General features: G+C 48.4%; 1 protein-coding gene across 1 annotated transcript in view; it reads right to left on the bottom strand.

The window, feature by feature from the left end:
* The window catches only part of TRAM2 (translocation associated membrane protein 2), a 79,218-nt gene that overhangs the window by 36,140 nt on the left and 19,994 nt on the right, over positions 1-23,084 (bottom strand). The window contains exon 2 of the mRNA XM_015565307.1: positions 830-893. Coding sequence (XP_015420793.1) covers positions 830-893 — 64 coding nt within the window. The remainder of the gene's footprint in view (positions 1-829; positions 894-23,084) is intronic.

Raw genomic sequence — 23,084 nt, 5'->3', positions numbered from 1 at the left:
GTCTATGCTTCTCTGTCTCTGGATCTGTTTCTGTTCATCAGTTTATATTGTTCATTATATTCCACAAATGAGTGCGATCATGTGATATTTAGAATTTTCAAGAGCCAGGAGGAAGAAGCCTGACTTTGACCTTGGACTGCATGGCAATGAGCAAGACAATCCACTGTGCCCACTAGGGTTGGTGTGCGCCTTGGGATGGGCAGGCATCTGCCTGGTTCCCTGTCTACTGGGGCTGGCCATCGCGTATCTTGTCTCTCATGAGCAGAGAGTCTTTGTCCTCACTTGCCAGCATCCCTTAGTTGATTCTCATAAAAAAGTACTGATTTGGCTGCCCCAGAAGCATGGCTTCCCCCAGGGCCTAGCTGCAGAGACTGCAGGGGGCAGGCAAGTCCAGTAAAGATTTAAAGCTGCATCCTCTGTAGGCCATGGGTTAAGGGATTTGCCCCCAAAGCCCTTCATCTAGGCATCAGTGGAGCCAGGCAAAGAAAGGAATCTCACCTTAAAGTCCAGACAACTCAACTCTACTACAGAGTGAAGAGGAGAAAATTAGACCTAGCTAACAGAAACTCTGTATTCACCAAGAGGGCACCCAGCGCTTCGCAATGGGAAAGAGGAGCGTGCCTGGTTTCTGGTGCTGACCTGAGAGCCCCACCTGCAAAGCCGTGGTGAGGGCTGCCCGGCCTGCAGCTGTTTCGTGGACAGAGCTAGGATGCTGGGTGCTGAGGCTGACAATCTGAAAGGACCACACATGTACACAGGAAAAGGAAGTTACACAAGTCCTTCAGAGTTAGCAGGGCCAGAGAAAGACAGAAACTAGTGCTTTGCTTACCTGCTGTAGGCACGCTAACATTATACTGAGGTAAAATAAATAGGAAGGCAGTCTTGGCAGTGACCTGTAAAATAAAGAAAAAGAATTCCAATTTAGTCTCTTGGTCACATCAAAAGAATCATGTGGAGCCTGCCACCAGCCCCCGGGGCCCAGCCCTTTTCCATCTCAGACCACAGGCCTCTCCAGTGAAGGGTTTTACCTAAAGCACAGTTGGCACTGGCTTTTTTTCTCTGCCATTTAACGACATCCCTCCCAACACCTGCACTGAAAACAAACAAACAAAGCAATCCTGGGCCCTGTGTGGTATCTAGGCTTGAACTCACTGCAGATGGAATGAAAGAAGCTGTGCTTGGCCAGCTGACAGCTCACAAGCTAAGGGTACAGATCTGTCTGCCATTCTTTCATCCATTCAAGAATCCACTCATTCATTCCGTTAGTTTTGGGTACCCCGCACTGTGAAGACGGAAACGAATGGAAGATGAGGTCCCGGCTTCCCCAAGCATGTAACTGCACAGTGGACAGCAGCCCGGGCGTCCACACCTGAGTGTCAGAAGCATCTGCCCTCCTGTGGGGCAGGGGGCAAGGCCTAACACCCCACACTCTGGTTTGTTTATTTCAAAAGCTGCCTTTAAAATCTCCGTGGTGCTGTGAGAAAAACTGTGGTTGACACCCGGCACATCAGTGCTCTGGCAGTTCAGCCTGCAGGGGAGGGATGATCAAATGTGAGGATTTGAAGCTTGGACTCGAGAACCGGCTGCCTGGGCTCCAATCTGCCCCTGCCATTTGCTGGCTGTGTGACCACAGCAAGTCATTGGACAGCGCGAGCCTCCCTGTCCCTGCCTGTAAGATGAAGGCTGTCTGCAGTAGCCCTGCTGCTCTGTCTACTGCTCCCCAGACATTTCTGAGGTGCCGCTGGGGCGGGGAAGCACCACCCACTCTGTCCTGGAGCACGTGGGAGGCCAGGGGAGGAGGCGAGACCCAGGCCTGTCCCAGGGGGCCTCCGGAGACACCTCATCAATAAAGAGTTACTGCTTCTCCTCTGAACAAAAATGTCTGAAGGACGCACCGTGGGTGTGGGGAAAACACTGGGTGTAGCAAACGCAGTGCGGGAAACAGAAATGATGAATCACAGCCTGTCGGTACGTCACCGGGACTCCCGACTGCCCAGACGCAGGCTCTGTCCTCGGCCTTCTCTATCAAAGAGCAAGACTCTCCTACCCACCAGCCCCGATTCTCTGGAGGGTGTCATCTGTCTTTGTGTGCAATGAGGCAGGAGCCTCCTCGAGGGTGCTATTGTTGTGGACATGTTCGGTCAAGCTCGCAGGGAAACGTCCAATCAGACGAGGGGTGGATGGCACTCTGGGAAACACAGGCATTTCCTACCCCCCCACCCCGACCCCAAATCTCATTACTGCTGTCCCAAGACCTCCTCAGGGTGCCCCTGCCTCCCTTCCAGTCCAAGCACCTCCTCTTCTTTAGAACAGATGTATGTTACGTGTATTTCAGCAAAAAATACTACTCACTCTTTTCTTTGGAGGTTTTAGTCCCCCTCACTTTGTACCCCACCCCCCAGAAAACCCTACAGATCAAAATCTCACTCATCCTTTTTTTTTCCAGAGAGGAAGGGAGAGGGAGAGAGAGATAGAAACATCAATGATGAGAGAGAGTCATTGATAGGCTGCCTCCTACACACCCCACTGGGGATCAAGCCCAGCCATACGCCCTGACCGGGAATCGAACCGGTAACCTCTTGGTTCCTGGGTCAACACTCTACCGCTGAGTCACACCCAGCTGGGCTCATTCATCCTTCGTAACCCAGTTCAACCGTAACCCCTGGAAGCCTTCCCGCCTGCCGACAGGGTGTGTGTCCTTCTTCAGGAAGCGCTCTGTGGCATGCCCCACTGGGCATCGCCTCCTACACTCCTTTATCGTTCTCAGTGGCACTCCGCAGGGCAGGGGCTGTGCCATCTCACCTGTCCCACACCCTTCTCAAGTAACCAACCACACGCACACGGTAGGTGCTTAGTCACTGCTCACTGAATAGGATAAAAAAAATCAGAAGGTGAGCCGGTGCCAGCCTGCTTCACTTGACTCTATTTGTTTCCCCCATGCTGTCCCTCAAGCTGTCCTTGGTCACCTGTCACCCACAGCCTTCTCCTGGAGAGCGTCTAGCTGATCAAACACCTGCACCTCACTGCGGCCGCCACCCCAGCCGTGTGGTCCCTCCCCAGCTGCACTCTGCTCGCACTGGTCATCCCTGGCCTGTCGCACTGTCCATCTGTCTGCCAGGACTCCTTGGAGGGTAAACCTGGTCTTCTCAGGCTGAAAGCCATGTGAGGGGAGATCAGAGGAAGCTGGACAAAACGAGGGAAAGGAAGAAGAGGGGAAAGGGGCAATAGGCGGGCAAGAATAAAATACCTAACACTCTCCATGCCCTAGGCGCAGATCTCTCACTCAGTTTCATGCAGGAAAGACACACCTCTTTGAGGTGCTGGAGCAGAGTGGAGTGGACCTCGTGGGGTCCAGCATCCATCCCCCTTCCTGATGGCATCAGGGTTTCCTGAGGAAACCCCTTTCCTCTGCTGTGAGAGTGAGGTGTGGGGGGCCACTCTGGTCACCACATTCCTCCTGGAAGAATGAAGGGGCCAGACCCTCTCCCCAGGGCAGGAGACCAGCCAATGAGACTCCTCTCCTGGGCTCTGATCCTCGGGCAATAATGAAGAAAGCGCTGGTCAGTGTCGTGTGCCTACGCAGATCGCTCCACTGTGGCTCCCACAGCCGTGCTGCTGGAGCGCCCCAGGCCCCCATCCACCATGTGAACCCCCCAGAGAACTTGCTTAGTTTGACCAGAGTCCATTTCTAAGACACATTATTCCATGTGTAGAGAGCGGGCATTCAACCCTGATTGCACATTTGAGTCCCTGGGGGAGCTTTTAAGATCTCTATGCCTGAGACACCCCCAACCAATTAAGCCTGACCCTTCGGGGCATCAGCACGATGGCAGGCTCCCCAGAGCACGCTAATGTGCAGCCAAGTCTGAGCACACGCACACAGGGCCTGCCCCTCCTCACCCCCTCAAAGCAGCTGCTCTGCCCAGTCTCTGTCTCAGAACCTTTTCTGTGTCTCCCATAGAATTCATTTAATCTGTTTTAAGTAAATGTTTATTTCATCTTAAAAAAAATACACATCCTCTTAAAAAGTGAAACAATTCATCCCTGGGCAGGTGGCTCAGTTGGTTGGAGCATCATCCCACACACCAAATCAGTTCAATCACCAATCAGGCATGCATGGAGGCAACCAATAGATGTTTCTCTCTCACATCAATGTTTCCCTCTCCCTTCCTCTCTCTCTAAAATCAATGAAAACAGCCCTGGCCGAGGTGCTCAGTGGTTAGAGCATCGACCCACACACCAAAGGGTGTTGGGTTCAATTCCCAGGCAAGGGCATGTACCTCAGTTGCAGGTTCAATCCCTGGTCCCACTAAGGTGCGTGCGGGAGGCAACCAATCTATGTGTCTCTCTCACAAGATGTCTCTCTCTCTCTCTCTCTCTCTCTCCCCTCCACCCCCTTCCACTTTCTAAAAAAAAAAAAATCCTCAGGTGAGGATTAAAAAACAAAAAGTGAAACAATTCATAAATATGTAGAGAAAAACCTAATATTCACTCTACATTCTTTCATTTTCTTCCTTTCTCCAGCCCATATTCATATCTCCTTCCACATGTTTGGGGCAATCTCTGAGAGCTTTTCCTATGCATTTATTTATCCATTTGGGATTTATTTCATTTTACTTTGACATTACAGCTTGAACTGTGACTACACACATGACCCAAGGAATTAAAGACTAAAAAACTTTACAAAGCTACAACTTATTAAATATTTAAATCCCCCTTTTAGCTCGTGAGCCACATGGTTATTGCAGTGTCAGAGACCCAGGTACAGATCTGCCACGTACATGACAGCATTCTCAGTACAGTCACATGGAAAATGTGTGGGCCCACCTGTTGTTTACTAACGCCAACATACAAATGAGTGGCTATATAATAAAATCTTTGTCATACATACTAGTGCTTTTCATTGCTACTTCCCACACGGTTACCCCTATGCTTAATATTGAAAAGCTCAGCCAACTAAAACGCCCTCTGTGAGAGTGTATATAAATGGATGGAGTCCGCCATTCCAACTACCAAAAGAAGAGTCCGCCTTTTCTTTAAAGGAAGACAGACATTTGTAATACAGGCTGTATATACATTCTTGTCCCAGTCCTGCACACACAGCCAACTTTGGCATTCACAGTAGTTCTGTTCCAGGAAGTCACTGTGAACACTGAACTGGCAAATACCGCCACACTGCTCCTCAGGGAAACCAGGGTTAGGCTCCTGCCAGTCTCTGGTCACACTTCCCTCGGTGGATCAATGCGTAGCCGCGCTTTGGGCTTGTCCTGTTTTAAGGTGCTGCACTGAATACACATTGTTGAAGTGTGAACACTCAATGCATGGCCAACAGCACTGTAACTCACGCCTGAAGGATGCTTACTCACACGCGTTCTCTGTAAGGCACATCACAGCCGTGTGCTTAGGAACACAAAACAGCACTTCAGTGCCATGTGTGAGGGCCGTTTTAAACAGCAAAATCACCAACAAAAAGCACAGAAATGCGTACACACACACACACACACACACACTAAAAGTGACCGTAAAAAGGACACTTGCTAACAGGAGAGCTGAGACAAGAAGGCAGAGCGTCATCTTGCTGGACCTTGGCCGTGAACGTGTGCATCGAGTGACTACTTTCCACTGCTCTGTGCGTGTCCATGAGAGACCCCAAAAATCACGGGGAGTGTTGGTTTGGGAGTTACAAAATTTAGGGAAGAGGAGCCCTGGGAGACACCTGATCTGCAAAAGATGAGGATCAAATGCACTGGGGTCAAGCTTTCTTCCTTTCTAACGCCTTCCCCGAGGTCTAATTTACACACCACAAAGTTCACCCCTTGTGAGTGAGTACACAGCTTCCGGGGATGTATCTTTACTTGTTTTCAAACTCTTCCTTCCTTAGAGTATAAGTTTTAAGAAAGTAAGAATCTCTTACTTTGCCTTGATTATCTTCAATCACAGCCTGAAACAGGGCCTAGTAGTCCATGGACAGCACTCAGCAAGCACTTGTTAAATGAATAGAGCGATTAAGTAACAAAGCCAGGAGTGTGTTCACTCTCTTGACCCTCAGCCCACATTTATACTCCTGTGCATGCCCTCTCTCCCTCTCCCTGGGCTCCATACCTGTGCTGAGCATGTAGTGGGTATCTCAACAATATGTGTTTGTTTTTAATCCTCACTGAAGGATATGTTTTTATTTATTTTCTAGAGAGGAAGAGAGAGAGAGAAACATTAATCGGTTGCCTCCGTACTCGCCCCAACCAGGGACTGAACCTGCAACCTAAGTGTGGTGCACGAGACGCCTCTCCAACCAGCTAGGCCACCCGGTCAGGGATCAATAATACATATTTGATGAACTAATACTACAAGCAACTATAGTACTTAGTAAACACAGGTGAATGGTTAACACATGTTTTCTTAACATGATCCTGAGAAAAGAGGATTAAGGCAAAAGTACTAGATTCCAGTATTGTTTCCAGCCCTACCCCCTGGTTGTAGCAGCAGAAACCATTCCAAACTGTGCATCTTCCGTGGTAGGAGCTGTGCCTGCTCCACTTTACCATGTCTCAGAGCAAGATGCTGTCAGCTCTCCTGTTTTATAGATGAAGAAGCGAAACCTGGGGCAGAGAGAGGTAAACTGGCCTACCACGACCTCACAATTTTACAATATTCAATTTGGTATTTTTTAAGTTTGTTCCAAAAACAAATGTAGGATACATACAGCACAGCACATACAACTGAATGGCAAAAATAAAAGAGAGGCAGGAGAGAGTCAAAAAATGTATATGAAGGCAAAGAAGCAAGAATGAGATTGATCCATAAAAATGCATTCCAGAGAGTCCGGCTTATTGGCTAAGGTGGCCAGAAAGCTGCCTCTAAGCTGTCTGGAAGCCACCTGAAGGAGGAAGGAGTGACCAGCTCCCAGATTCACCATGTCCATTAGTTAAAAAAACAAAAAGACTATCGGAAAAAGCAACACTACTTTTCCAGCATAAAAATCACTCTCTATGCTTTAAAAGGCCCTTTGCACCCCAGAAATTCACTCCATAACCCTTGCCCAACCTCAGACCAGGGACAAAGCACTGAATAAGCTCCTCTCTGCACGCACAGAGGGCTGAGAAACAGAAGCCCATTAAAAATGTCATTCCAATTATTTCCCACCCCTCTAAGGCTGTTTATAGGAAACATTATTGAGTTTAATAGCATTTTAAATGCCAGACTCAGTGGGTGAAAGGTTAAAAGTGACAGTGTGCTAATACACTAATGCAAAGGGAGAGCACTAAATCATGTAGGAGGGGCCACCTCTCTCTCTCTCTCTCTCTCTCTCTCTCTCTCTCTCTCACACACACACACACACACACACACACACACACACACGCACACACAAAGCTTCACGGAACTTTTAACTAAAACAGGGCATCCAGCACAAAGGCAGTGACACTGAGCGTGCTTGTGTAGCCTTAACACTGTGTTCTATTAGGAGCACATGCATCTGAGCTCTTGCTACAGGAGAGCAAGGATGCACTGAAACAGCTGCTTTCAGCAAAGCGTGGTGAACTTGGACTCCAGGCCCAGTTCAGCTGCAGGGCAGCTGGGTGACCTAAGGCAAGTATTGTATTTCTCTGGACCTGTTTTGTCATCCATGTACAACAACTACAGCCATGGCAGTTCATGTGATCAAGTGCTCACACCACACACACCATGGTTCTGAGTGCTTTATATAAATTGTCCCATGTAGCTCTCACAGTGACCCTACACGGTAGGTACTAACAACATCCCCACTACAGATCCATGGGAAGGACAAGGCCAACCGGAGTGGGCAGAATGGATGTCCTTAAAGGGCCTCTCCAGCCTCAGCTGCAAAAGGCTCTCATTCCATTTATTCGTCAACACCTAAAACACAGCCTTCCTCAGAGGTCTTCCCAAGAGTTTAAACTGTTACTGCTTCTCCCCCTTGTGAAGACGAGGTCTGGTATCACCGACATCTGGTATCACCGACATCTGACAGACGGAGAAAGTAAGTCACCCGCCTGTGTTAACCACCAGCCTGCCAGCCACAGACACGGACACGGCGCACACCTAGGGTTCCGAAGGCCCCATCTGTTCTCTTTCCACTGCAAGGTGATACCTGGGCAGCAAAGAGAAAAGATAAGAACTGCGATGAAGGCAGTCTCATCGCTTTCCTTTGAGATCGTATTCAATCCTTTGGTTTGGTTTATTCTGTTTATTTCCTGGCAGACGCAGCCATGAGCTGGCACTTGGGAAGGGCTGTTGGCAGACAAGCCACCCAGAGCGGGGCAGCATACAAACGGGGCGTTGCTCTCACAGAAGCAGCTCGGCTCCAAGCCGCGCCTGTCCCATGAACAGGACCTAAGGGCTGAACACAGTGAGTAGCATGTGGCTGAACCAGACCCCTCTGACTGACAGCGAGGACACCCGTTTCCTTTCTTTTTAGAAGCCCATTGAAAGCGCCTCTCCCCGCTCAGCCTGGTCTCAGGAAGCCCAGCAGTCTCGACTCCAGCTTCCCCCAAATTGATTTTGCATCTTTCTGCTGAGGTGGTGGATAGGAAAATTTCGGTCAGACAGGAAAACATTTGAAAGTTACGCCCAATTGGTGGGGAAGAGGCTGTGTGTGTGTATGTGTGTGTTTTAATAGAAGAGTCTTTGAGCCCTTCTTTCTTGACGTGTTTGCTCCCTGAGTTCTTGCTTCATGGGAAGCCCAGGAAGGAGTCCACTCGTCACCTGCGCCAACGCGTCCATGGCAGGGACATGGATGTACGTGGTTTGCAGCCTGTCCGTCTCCAAACAAAAGGCAGATACAGCTGAAACAAAAATGCTTTTCACTCTCACTTTCTGACATTCTCTGTCTGGGATGACCAGAAGCTGCTGGGAGGGCTGTGCGCCTGAAACCAGGGGGCTGAGTGCTGACAGTACCTTTCTGTGTGGCTTTTAGATTCTGGTTTCCTCACTTGAAAACCTGCCTTGCTATAAGAATTAAGCCAAGCTAAACACACACACAACAGATTCTCTACAAGATGTTCACAATGCTGAACAGTCTCACTATTAATGCCACAATCACCGTTTTACATTAGATTAAAAAGGGACATGCATTTATGAGAAAAACCCATAATCAGAATAGCCACAATAAAATATTACTTGCTTCATTATATTTATCGATCCCAAAGCCTAAACTTTATAATGAGATAAAGAGAAATTTAGAAAGAGCCACTTGTAGAGTTTTGAACATCTTTGAACTTAGGCTTTAAAGATACATATGAAGATTGAACTTGCCGTGCTATTCATCCCAATTTGGGACATAAATGAGGTAGTGAAAATCAGGAGGTGGCCTAGGGACAGCCCTTCCCCACTTCCTACATATCCACAACTTAACTATAACTTAAGAAGACTGCATATTTATGCAATCTATACTTGCAAAGATTGAACCTGACCTACTGTGTGCATTATAAACAACCTTATATAAAATATATACATTCTCTTGACTGGCTAGTGTGACTAAGTGGATTGAGCATTGTCCCATGCACCAAGAGGTTGCCAGTTAGATTCTCAGTCAGGGCACATGCCCAGGTTGTGGGTTCAATCCCCAGTGGGGGGTATGCAGAGGCAGCCAATCAATATTTCTCGTTCATTGATGTTTTTATCTCTCTCTCCCTCTCCCTTTTCCTCTCTCTAAAAAATCAATAAAAACCTACTTAAATAAATACACACACACACACACATATGCTCATGAAATACATTTATTCTCTGAAGGAGATACACACACACACATACACACACATACACATACATCCTCATCTTCTTCTTCTCCTTACTTGACTATATACTTCCTTCTTCTTCACCTCCCCCCAATAGCTTTCCCCTTATTTATAGCACAGCACACTCATAAACAAGTCCTCATGGAAGCTAAAAATGAAGAAGTGATCACAGAAAATAACTGTTAAGACTATTGGTGTATTTTAAATGTATTTCTCCTGTACCACACGGCAAAGTTCAGAGTACTGGTTGCTTTGTGGATATTCATAAACATACACAATGATCAGGACAAATTATTTTTACTTTTGGCCAAAAGCCACCTGTTCAGATGTATTATCTTAAAAATGAAAGTCGGCCCTAGCCAGCTTGGTCAGTGGTTAGAGTGTCGGACCTGGGACTGAAGGGTTGTGGGTTTGATTCCAGTCAAGGATACATACTTCCATTGCAGGCTCAATCTCTGCCCCAGTTGGGCCGTGTGAGAGGCAACCAGCCAATGTGTCTCTCTTGCATTGAAGTTTTCTGTCTCTCCCCCTCCCTTGCTCTCTCTCTCTCTAAAAATCAATGGAGCCCTAGCCGTTTTGGCTCATTGGATAGAGTGTCGGCCTGCGGACCAAAGGGTCCTGGGTTCGATTCCGGTCAAGGGCATGTACTCGGTTGTGGGCTCCTCCCCAGCCCAGGCCCTGGTCAGGGCATGTGCAGGAGACAACCAATCCATGTGTTTCTCTCACACTGATATTTCTCTCTGTCTTTCTCTTTCTCTAAAAACCAATGGAAAAATATCCTCAGGTGAAGATTAATAAAAAAAAGAAAAGAAAGAAAATCAATGGAAAAAATATCATGTGAGGATTAGTGAAATAAATAATAATAATAAAATAAACAGAATAAAAAGGGTTTCAGAGTGTAGAGTTTTAGTTTGCAAGTGGTTTTTGGAGAGGTAAGATTAGATAACATTTTAGACTTGATTTCAGAAAAGGAACCACTGCACCAATACATCACAGTCATCTTGGCTGCTGTTTTTAAAGACGCCTTAGCTCCATAAGGTAGAAACAAAAAGGGGGGGTGGATTTAATTATCATGGATGTGTCTATGACAGCCGGTCACTAATAATTGGCCGTCGGCAAGAGTGGGTGTCAGGGCCCAAGGAACTTGGCATGTCCTGGTATTAGGTGAAATGAAAGGATTATTCAGGGGCTTGGAAGACCTAGGGAAGCTGGACCAGGCAGGGTGCGTTTGCCTAAATTTGCCTGTTTACGCCCAGGGAAAGAAACAGTAGGCAGACAGTGATCTACTGCAACCACTTGTAATTATTCCCTACCATCTGGGATGTTTCCTACTCAAAACATCAGCATGTCGATGCCCACGTCTGGACTAAAGAACCAGGCCTGTGGACTAGAGCTTGCTAGAAAAATGAACTTTGAGTTCACAGAGTCGGAGCAAAGCAAAGCTGCCTCTGAGGGCCATACACCAGGTCTGTTTGCACAGGAAGCCTTCAGAGCCTCTGGTGTTTGTGTCAGGTCCGAACCCAGTGTCCACTTCCACCCATATTTAAGCTGTGCAAACAGGGCTGAAGGGCAAATAAACGAGTTTTGAAAATAAGCCATTCTGAGGGAAGTTTAGATGAGTAATCTCTGCTGGCCCCCTTTCTATACACCCTTACTCCACTAAACAGTGTTAATGAAAGACATGAGGTGATGGGTCCCTGAAAACTGCCACCGTGGTGCCATCCTAGTCCCACTAAGAGCCCTCCTCTTCCACACACAGCAGGAAGGTGGGGTCAGGCTCAGGGACACTGCCATGTCATCTTGATTCTGACTCACCTTTATTTCCTACCACCTTGCGTTACACAATGCATCCTGCTCCTAGAGGCCAGGCATTGAACCCCCTTCTGGGCTGGCATCCGGCCCAGGCTGGGTGAGTCCACAAAGACCTGCCAGGGACCACCTGCATGAGGGCACCTGATAAGCAGAACCTAATGACAATGATCTGGTTCAGTTGACATAAACCAAGGCCAGGAAGGTTAATGAAAAGCATCCAGCACTCAAATACCCATTTGTCAGCAAATACTATTCACAAGGGAATATTGCAAATCGTCTTCAAAGTGGAGAAGGAAAACAACAACATAAAAGGCAAGAGTTGCCAGAAAAAATTGTGCTACAGATAAACAGAAAATACAACTCTAGCCCCAAAAACACGGCCTGAGATGAACACAATCCACACTCTGCCACAAACCAGTCCCCCCATACCCCTAAACCCAGTAAACAGTCCAGTCAAATCAGTCAAATGTCAAGATTTGTCAAATGTGGTATGCCAAGATCTCTCTCTCTCTCTCTCTCTCTCTCTCTCTCTCTCTCACACACACACACACACACACACACACACACTCAGATAGCAATACACATTACTACAAAATTTCACTCTACTATTGAAAGTGGTATTTCAAACACCATGTAAAAATGCATGGTGCTTCTGTCAGCCTCTCAGCACCCCAGGAGGCTGGATGTGGCCTCACACAGGGGAAAGGCAGCCCGGGAAGAAAACCAAACATGAGAGGAGAGGCTAGACCTCAGTCTGAACTCTCAGCTGGTTCTCCGAGGATCCCCAGAGTGTGCAGGCACCCTCACCCAAGGCTCAATGTGCAACAACCCACTTCCTGATGAATCCGGGCCTCAGAGCAAGAGCCTGGAGGCCAGGTGTCCTCCACCCCGGGACTGCTGAACAAGAGGAACTGCCTGGGACACCAGTGATATTAGGCTTCGGCTATGAAGCACAGGTCACCTTTATGCAGAAGAATGGGAGGACACACGTAAACAAACACACACAGAGGAGGAGGGAGAGGAAAGGCTCTCCCTGCCAAAGCCTTGTAGAGGAGGGGAAGGGGCATGGATCTGTTCCTTTCCCTCTGCAGCCACTACTCTGTCCCCTGCTGGACATGCACCGGAGGCAGGAACTAAGGCCAGGGCCTGCAGAGGGAGATTAAAGCACTATGCTCAAGTCCTGTTTCTGCCATCTTCCCTGACTGCCCTGGGAGAGACTAAGAACCACCTTCCCAAAACACCAGAGACCCTGTCCCACAGTCCCTAGTGCCTGGGAGAGAAGCAGGACCCCTGCCTGGCACCCTGGGACTCCACAGGTACCCAGCCTCGCTTTTCTAAGCTCTGCCCCCTGAACTCCCAGGCAAAGAAATGCCCCTACCTTTCCACTCCAAACACCATCCCAGGCAAGAAAGGCACCGTCAGTCAAGCCAGTAAACTGTCCTTACTAGAGTGTACATGCAGGCAGTTCAGAGGACCAAAGGGATCTCCTTGACCGGGACAAGGGCGGAGTCCCCCCCTCCCGCCGAAGGAGGTTCTGCCCGACCTGTGTCCCAAAGGGACAGACAGGACAAAAGAGGGCAGGAAGGGAGCTGCATGCACCAAGGGAAGAAGGAGGAGAAATATGACTCCCAGGGAAAAGGAATGGTCTGTGTGTGTGGAAGGTGAGGAGGCCCGAAGGCTGCCAGGAACCAGGTCTATGAAGGGCCCTCTATGGCAGGTATGAAAATTGGACGTTATCCTACATGTGGGAGTTGCCACTCATGATTTTAGGCAGGAATAGCACGAGGTTTCCACTACAGAGCTCATTTTGCAATGGGTACAGAGGACGGGCTGGGGCAGGAGAGGTGAGCCGGGCAGCGTGGAGACCCGTTAGGACGGAGGCTGCTGCAAGAAGGCATAACCAGGCCTGGACGAAGGCAAAGGCAACAACAGCACAGGACAGCGCTGGGCGGGTCTTAGAATACTCAGGGGCACAATCAATGAAGGCGAGGGGTGGTCAAGAGCAGTGCTCTGGCCTTGCTCAGGAAGCAGATGCACAAGCATGCATGGGAAATGAAATGTGCTAGGTGCTGTGATGGCTACCCAGGGAGAGGTGTGGGTGGTGGGGTCATCAATCTGAGAGAGAAAAGAGCAACAGCCCAGGGCCTGGGAAGGCGGGGAGAGAAGACTGAAATGGAGCAGTCAGAGTCCCCCATCCCCTCCCCCCCCCGGCAGCCAGGGGAGGAGCACTCCAGGGAGGATCAGCCAACCTGGGACCAGCATGTGGGCTGCACAGGGGCAATGGTCTTAAGATTATTTTTTCTGATGGTTCCCAGGTGGCTGGAAGGGTGCTTAGCACACAGTGGGACCTCAGTAAGTATTTGTGGAATGAATGACGGCATGAAGAGTCCACCAGATTCAGGAACCAAAGGTCCCTGGGGACCTTGCTAATGGAACACTGGAGGAAAGGAGAAAGCAGAAGCTGGTGGACATGGTGAACTGGCCATGGCAGAGTGGAGACCGAGGACTGGACTGCCAGTCTGGGTGGCCGAGATCTTGAGGGGGTGGGAGGTGAGGGAGAAAAATGGTTGGGTATAAAGGAAAGTAAGGGGGGAACCAGAGAGAAATACTTCAAGTCAGGGGGTATTTCTTCAGGAAGTGAGATCCAGGACCACAGGAGAGGGGTGCCGGGGGGAGGGGAGGCACTGGCCCTGGCAGCTCCCCTGTAGGGCCCCTGCCTCCCCCTCCACAAGGTCTCTGCTCCCTCCGACGTTCTGACACTTGTCCAGATACAGAGAAGATGCTCCATTCATCCCTCTGGAATTGATGTGATTCCGAGGAGGAAAACAGGAAGTTGAAGAGGAAAAGGAAGGACTTGGGGAGAGAGGCAAAAACAAAATTAACATCCTCCCTGCCCCGCTTATATTCGCAACAGGGCTAGGACATGTTTCTGCTACCTATTGAGTGAATTCTTCTAAACCAGTGCCACGCTGCCACCCTCAGCACGACTTTACCCCCATTCACGTCCCAAGAGGGCTTGACAAGAGGATGGCTATTCTGCAGGTTCCAAGGCGGGACGCTGTCCGAGTGCCAGCCAGAAGGTCACCAGGAGACCTCCAGCTTCCTGTCAGTCTGTCAGCCTTTCCTGTCTCCGGTTGAACTGATGGGGTTCACAATCAGAGCCCGCAGACACACAGATAAGCACCTGGCCATGGACCAGCGTGCACGGGCAAGGCCTGCAGAGACTGCCGCTGCAGCCACAGGCGTGGTTCCATGGCTCCCTCCTGGGTCTTACAATGGCCACACCGGGTTTCAGACAGATGTGTCAGGGAAAGCATTAGATGTGTGTGTGCGCGTATGTGCGTACTGTGTATGTGCGCATGCACGTGTGGATGCAAGTGTACAAAGCTGGCTGGTAAGACACTTTCACACCCCAGAAACATGTCTCTGAAAAAACAATTTAAAAATATATAAAATAAATTCTTCAATCACAAAATAGTTACTGAGCACATGCTCTGGGCAAAGCACAATGCTACAGGACATGCCCAAAATTATAAGATCCACTTCCTTCCCTCAAAGGCTCGGACACCAAATTCAGGAGCTAAGCCATCCATGCAGTCCAGCTTCCTGATTTCAGAAATGATAAAACTAGCACCCTTGATTGAACACTGACTGCGAGCCAGGGAAGGTTGCGGCACTTCGTATGATTAACTCATGGAACCCCATTGATCCTGTAAGGAACAACTAATGTGAACAATCTTATTAACTGCCAGGCACTGTGCTAAACACCAAATAAGATCCAACTCTAGAAGCAACTACTGCTGCTATTTACTGACACCTACCACGTGCCAGAAATTGCTCTAAATGCTTACGGAAACTACCTCATTTAATCCTTCCAGAGGCCCACCATACAGAACAAGTGAAGTTCAGAAAGCTTAAGACACTTCCCCAGAGGCACACAGCCAAAGGGCCCCAGAAGTGGGATGACCTCATGACCCATTGGCCCATGAAATCATGTGGTCTGGCCTTGCCAAGCCAATGGCAGGCGGAACTCGAAATTCAATAAATTTAGGAGCTTCTTCCATAGCAATGTAAGTTTATATTAAGTGAATTATATTAAGCGAATGTTATAAATATTCAAATGGCCCTTGACCAAAAAAAGGTTCCCACCCCTGATAAGGGAAAAGAGGTCAGTGCCCCTTGCTAAATAATCAGGTATTGCATGTTTTAAAAGTTCTCTCGGCACACAGGTTGAAAATCCCTGGTCTAGCTTAATGAAGTCATAGCAACTTTGGGGGACTATCCATTGTGTGGGCCAACTTTAGATCTCAGCTGTCTCCATTTGTTTCAAACAAGCTAGTCTAAAATGGGAAGAGGAAACCAAATCCAGCCTTCAGACCCCTTAAAGCTTTTATTCATTCATCCATTCATTCGATTGTTCTAAAAGCTACTGGGCCCCAAAGTCAACTGTCTTTGTCTCCTGTGTTCATGGAGATGTCCTCAATTCCAGCAGAGTGTGCATTTCAAACCTGCTCCCAAAACGATTGGAGCCCAGATACAGAAACAATTGCTTCCTGCAAATATAAGAGGCAATTCTGTTATTGCTACAGCTATAAAAATGCAAAGTTTTTGTATCTAGCCACAAAACTCTAAAAGCTGCCCCATATTTCATAATTTACCAATTAAATTTGATCAGTTACCTAACGAACAAGTCAGTCTAAGCTCCTTCAAGAGAAACTGTCAAGAAAGTAATTTCCTGTTGGATACAGACATTCAAAGACTAGTGGTAATTGGACACGGTGATTAGAATCCCATTTATGCTACACTAGGAACCCGGCTTGATCCCCGAGGGCTGAGTGTGCAAAGCACTAGGGTAGGAGAAGGAAATGGGTTTAAGTGGCCCTTGAGTATGATGTGAACTAGCCCCAAAAGATGGAAGTGGAGGCCTTTAATGTGCTGTCACTTTTAAGAACCAAGGGTGATCCTTATCTCACCAGAGATCAAGGCAATAAGTAGCTTAAAGCAGCTGTATTACACTATTTGGCTTATTGCAATCAGGAAACGTCTGTCTAAAAAGCCAGAGTTTGTAGTATTTCAGAAGCACCGGTCTCATTGTGCCACCCTTTCCGATGGCCTGTGGGTGTGAATGAGGCAGGATTCAAAGAGGAGATAGAACAGAAGCTGTAAGGCTACTGAGCTGGACTATTTTCCACTTGCCCCTCCAAGCCCATTCTCTGCCCTGCTCTGTGTCCCAGAGTATAGAATGGATGGCCTTCACGGATGTCCTTTATGGGGTACATCAATGGGCTTCCTGACCCTGGTTCCACCAGAATCTGAGGGCGATAAGACAGCAGAGGGTGTTCTCACCGGCGCCGCCCTGCTGGGCAGATGTGGCAGGGACTGGATCCTACCAAGGGTCCTCTCCTCTCCTTTGGCTGCAGCTCGCTTGCATTATCTCACCCTCATTCTCTCTCACTCACCCTCGCTCTCCATGAGCTCTTAAGAAGTTCTTTATCTACTCCATCCCCATCCCTTCAGGCTTCGGGCTATCGCCCCACTTTTGCAAGAGGTGGGGTGTTTTACCACCCCGGGTCTGTTTCCCCTGCTCCTGCCTCTACCCCTGTTAATACTGCCTTCAGCAACCTTTCCTGAATGACCCCGTCTGTTTCTTGTGGGACCCTGACTCACGCAGGTGTGCTCCTCAAATAAAAGGCTTAATACTACCACCACCTGATAATAACTAACCTGGTCTCTACAACCACTGGCAACAGGCCACTCCAAGTCGGCAAAGGTCCTCCCTGCATACTGAGGAACCAGTGGGAGGCGGACAGACAGCCACTTCCTAAGGGCCCGCTGAGTTCCTAATGACCCACGGTGCTGACAACTAGGATCAGAACAGGCTTGCTTTGTGCAGGATACCCTGGGACTGGTTTCTCACAAACTCGGACCTAGACAAACCCCCGCTACGGGCTAGTGACCACCTGTCCCAGTGTGTCAGGAGCCTCTGCTGAGGACAGAGTTGGGGGATACAGACCCTTGAGGACACCAGGGACCTGAGGCTGCAATAATGAATCCCAGGTGTGGCCTCGTGAATATCCAGCCACACAGCTTTTAGTTATGATCTTGAAAGAGCAATACCCACTACGAGTGGGGTCTAACTTTATACTGATAAATAATGTTTTTAAATAATATCCAATCTGCTCTAGTGAAGCAAAAGGCCCTTGTTCTGTGCTCGGAGCGCTGCAGAAAGGGTTACTTGGGTGGAAAGGATGAGCCAGGGAGTCCCTCGCCCAATACTCCTGGGACACAAAGAGATTCTTTTACCTTTTATTTTCTCAGGATGGAGCAGGAATTGGAGTGAGGGTGGGCATGAGGGGGAAAGTGAATGAGGGAGGGGGGAGAGTCCAAAAACAAACGGGCCACTTATCTCTGGGATGTCTTTCTACCTTTTCCTACAGCTGAGGAGCCTGGGGGCGGGTTGTCTGCCAAGCTTCCCCGCCCGTGTAAACACTCCGGCACCAGCTGGGGTTTGGAATCTGCTGAGTCTCTGCCAGCTGGGGACCTGGAGATGGGTCAGATTAAAGGCATGCGTAATGAGGGAGGGGGTGGGAGACAGAGGCTGTATTTACACAGAGGGGGGTCTGCAGGGGTCAGTAAGGCGCTGGCCTCTGGAAGTGGAAAAATATGAAGGGAAGAGGAAAGAGTTTCAATGTGCCCAAGCACCACGCCCCACCCAAATGGCCCAAGGCTGTTAAACTCATTTATTTTTTTCCTTTAAAAAACTGACTTCTTTGTCCCCATCTCAGTCCCCCTGCACTCCCACCCCCCGTCCCCCAAAGCAATTACACACAGCCCTTTGAAAGTTTCGCAGCTGGCTGCTCGAGAAGGCTCAGCGTGATCAGACGGCACGGACACTCAATCCTCTGCAATCCCAATTTGGGAACGTTAACACGGAAACCCAAGCCACGTGCTGACAAGCAGGCCCCGGGCCACGTTCAGCCCCAGACTGAGGCCAAGGGCGGGGAGAGCACAGATAGCCAGCAGTTCCAGGCAGCCATCCTGGCCTCCAGCCCTACAGACAGACTTCAGGCTCTCCAGGCAAAGCCCAGAGGGCAAGGATTCAGAGGAGACAGGCCACTGGACAAGACCACCAGCCATTAGGCCCCTCTGCAGCTCTGTAGAGGGCACAGGGACAGGATTGGGGTGGGAGGGCATTGGGGGACAAGAACAGAATGAAGTCAAAAGTCCTGAAGGGCACTGGTGGCCACACCTGCTAGGGAAGCCACCTGCAGCACTATTGATGCACCTGCCATATATGAACCCCAGATGCTATATACACTACTGAGAAGAGGAAGCAGGCAGCGGTGAAGAGCAAATGGAGAAAAGCACTGGTGGGGCAGGAGACCTGTCCTTGGGCAGCTCAGCCACAAACCAGATGTGCAGCCTCACCTCCTGCCATCTTCGTCACTAGGCCTCACCTTTTCAGAGGGTCTTTTCAAGTCCCTTTGCCTCCATGAGTCTTCCACACACTTCCAGGACAAGGATTCACCTACAGGTGCAGGGTTCAGGTCTGGCCCTTCTCGCCTCTTAGAAATCCCTGCCACAATGGGTGTCTATTTCAGTGACACTCAGATCTATTCCTCTTACTCACATCTTTGTCCTGGGGGCCAGTCCTGCATCTTCATCTAGATAGCACATCAACTCCCATTCCACATGCCAAATATCACTTTGCAATGAAAAATTTACATTCTGGGGGTAACATTAGCTAATCCTATCCTATCCTTATATAATAAAAGGCTAATATGCAAATCAACCAAACGCAGAATGACCAGTTGCTATGACGTGCACTGACCACTAGGGGACAGATGCTCAACACAGGAGCTGCCCCCTGGTGGTCAGTCGGACACATCCCTTAGGGCTCCCAGACTGTGAGAGGGTGCAGTCCAGGCTGAGGACCCCCACTCCAAGTGCACAAATTTTGTGCACCAGGACTCTAGTATCATTATATAAGCAAATCTTGTGTCTTTATTACAAAAGCTGGGGCCAGGAGACAGCCCTATTTTTGCCCATGTCCCAGGCTGCAGTCAAGGACTCCCCACCTTCCTGTATAGCCACCTATTGGCTTTTTCCTTTATTATGTTACTAAATCCATTATTTCCCCTCTCAGTGCTATTACAGAGCTTCACACCATTATCTCTCAGCAGCCCATGAAGAGGCTTCTAGCTAAATTATCTGCCTCGGAAGTCAACTCTTCTTCCTCCCCTCCAACCATCCTAGACAGAATAGCCAGGTTATTGGTAAAATAAGCAGACAACCCCTTAATGGATCCACACTGCTTATAGGATACTCTCTCTTTAATCTGACATTACCGAACCTCCACCCTCTCCACCCATGATTATCACAACTCCCAAAGAAACTCCGTACCACAGCCCTGGATGTTCTAAAGGATATTCTAGAATATTATCCCATGAAATGCTCTCCAAGGTCAACAAATATGTTTGGTGCAGATATACAATATACATTACTACCATATTAAAGGCTCTGACAAGTCCTGCAGTAAAGAAACCTATTTCCCAAGCCTATCTGGTGCAAGAACTTTGGTAGCATTTCATCTATTAACTACTTTCTTAGAACTTCTGAACACCTTTTCTTGCCTGGAACAACAGCCCTCTGGTCTGCCTTCATTTGTGTCTCTAACTTGACTTTCCTTCAAGGGCCAGCTCTGACCTTACTCCTCTGGAAGCCTTCTCCCCCATCCCATCATCTGCACTCATGCTGCTTCCTTCCCTCACACCTGAAGCAGCAACTACCTGTACCTCCTTGCTGAGAGGCAGGAGAGTACAATGGCTATGAGCCTAGATTTTGAATTCAGAAAAACCTGTGTTAAAATCCCAATTCTGCCTCACTGAACCTGAGACGGAGTTGTTCAGCTTGCTCGGTATAGAGACAGATAACAGCCCATTAAAGAAGGCTGTTGAGGGCATTAGAAGGTCAAGTCTAGCACAAGGCCTGGCACATCCCGGTACTCAGTAAGTAACAATTAGTCATTTTTCTTCTTATTTTTAATCTTGGCTTTGTCATGTATCATTTCCTGTGTATCTTCCAGGTGGGAAGCCACGGGAGGCCCCACTGTCCCATCCCTCCCCTCTCCATCTCCATAAATCCAGGAGCAACAGCTTCACCTTCCACCAGACAGCAGGCAAGTGCACAGCCGGGCAGAAGAGCAGAGCCACCTGCCCAGCGCATCAGCACTGAGCAACAGGCTGTCAGCACCAAGGCGATGCACGGTGGTCAAGTCCTCTAACTTCACAGAAGGTTCCAAATGTTACCATCCTGCCCTATCCCCATCCCTGCTTACTGCACCCCTGGAAGGGTAGGGAGGCCCTGTGGAGTCCAAGTGAATAGGTCTCACCCAAAAGCAGACTGGGTGGCCCATTTCCACAGCCCCACAACGGAGCAACTATGGGCTGCTGTGTCAGTTCTGGCACTTGACATTTCCAGCTGCTGTTTCTAAAGCTTACATTTTTACCACAGTCCACCTCATTCATGTGACTTGTTCAGTTACTATCTGGAACTGAGAAGTTTCATTTCCACTTCTAGTCAATCCTGACTTGCGTTTTTCTTGATGCTTTTTGTATAGCCTTCTCTGGTTTAAAATATACCCATTTCACCCTGTGAGCTATTCTTCAAAAGGCTTCTGAAAAGCTTTTATGTGTCGTAGGTGGGAGTGACATCTCTAGCACCAAGGGCAAGGACTTAACCTCACCAGCACCTCCCGGCCGCTCTGCCGCACCCCCTCCTCCTGCTCCTGTGTCCTCTCTCCTGCATCCCAACTCCATTCCATGCTCCAGCTTCTCCCCCTCACTCCATCCACTTCTCCTACTCTCCACACAGCCTGTCACTACCCCAAGCCCTCCCTCTTTCCATTTCCAAAATGAAAACAGCTTTAACATGCTTTTCTGATCATCAAAATGCTGTACATTTTGTTAAATACACACCACACACACACACACGCACAATAAGTGCATGAAGAAAAAAAATTATTTGAAATTCTACCACACAGAGAAAAACACTGATTTATATGTTGATAATTATTCTCAGAGATACCTTTTCATAAAAACAAAGCAAATCCAAACTTTTACAGAAAGAGGCCCACCACAATATGTAATTCTGTAATCTACTTTAAAAAAAAAAAGCTACAACCATATGATTTGGACGTCATCTATGACAGTGCATACGGAATTATGTTACCACTTTAAACTGTTCTAACAAATCCTCTAACAGTAGGCATTTAGGAACAACAACCTCATCTTTTTAAAATACTAGCATCTGAAATTTTTGGATGTAATATTGAGTGGGGAGAAAAGCAGAATTTGGTCTGTGCATTTTTATTACAATCATGAAAAACCATAATGACCAGGCATAAGAACAGAGTAGACATGAAGCCAGTGCTAAGCGGAAGAGCCTGAAAGAAGTCTATTTATAAAAGTGGTGTTCAAACAGCAAAGAAAGTCCTTCAACAAAAACTAACGTGTAAGATGCAAAAATCCCCATTATTTTAAAAAATGCAGTGACAGTGAGGTCAGGGTAAAACATTTCAAGTGGTTGATCTTCACTTACTTTAACATCATAGTTTTCTTCCAAGTGGGGAAGGGAGAGAGCAGTACTGAAGCCAGTTGGTCTTTGAGACCGGGAGCCGGTGAGAGGCACCTGAGGGTGGGCATTCATGGGGAGAACATGGGCGGGGCTCAGGCTCCGAGCTCACCCAGGAGAAGCCTTCAGCAAACGAACTCAACCTGCACTTCGCTTAATGGTCTTGGCGGCCAGACACAATGTTTGAATGTAAAAGGTGTACCTGGTGCGAGATGGATATACAGACTCCATAGAACTATAGCATGAAAATGAGAGGCACTGAAAAAATGGCAGCCTAATGATGGCTGCGATAGTCATGCAATTAATTCATTAACATTCATGAGTATCTAACATCGATGGAGTCCTTACGGGATGTCAAGCTCTGTGGAAAGTGAAGTACATGCATTATCACTGGATCCTTCCAAAAACTCAATGAAAAAGGCACAATTGTTTTTAGTCCCATTTTGCTGAACAAAAAACTTGGGGCACGGTTACCTAGTGAGGATCTATAAGATATATATCTGCAATCAGGCAAACTGAATTCCAAGCCTGCTCCCAGCCTGTACCGGCTTCCCGGGATTTATGAGCCTGGCACACTCTGGCACTGGGAGATGAAGAATCAGGGTACACATCCAGATGACTAAGGCCTCAAGTCTGCAGTCTGTTTTTCAGGGGAAAGAGAGCCTGTGAGTTAATCATCATAATAAGCCGTCCTCTCTATAAGGAGCTCTATGTACTGCACAAGAATGCCACGGCTGTCTTTCACTTTCAAGGTGTCTCCATGGAAATGCAGAAAACCAAGTGCGACAGGGAGCCGGTCCTCTCCAGTCTGTTCAGTTTTACATATGCCCCTAGTCGGGACTTCGGCCACGTCACCATGGTCATTTTCTTAGAAGTAAAACGGACCAA

The sequence above is a fragment of the Myotis davidii genome, unplaced genomic scaffold (assembly GCF_000327345.1).
Source record: "Myotis davidii unplaced genomic scaffold, ASM32734v1 scaffold240, whole genome shotgun sequence".
Classification (NCBI taxonomy): domain Eukaryota; kingdom Metazoa; phylum Chordata; class Mammalia; order Chiroptera; family Vespertilionidae; genus Myotis; species Myotis davidii.
Note: the sequence above shows the minus strand (reverse complement) of the source record. Positions and strands in the feature narration are given on the sequence as shown.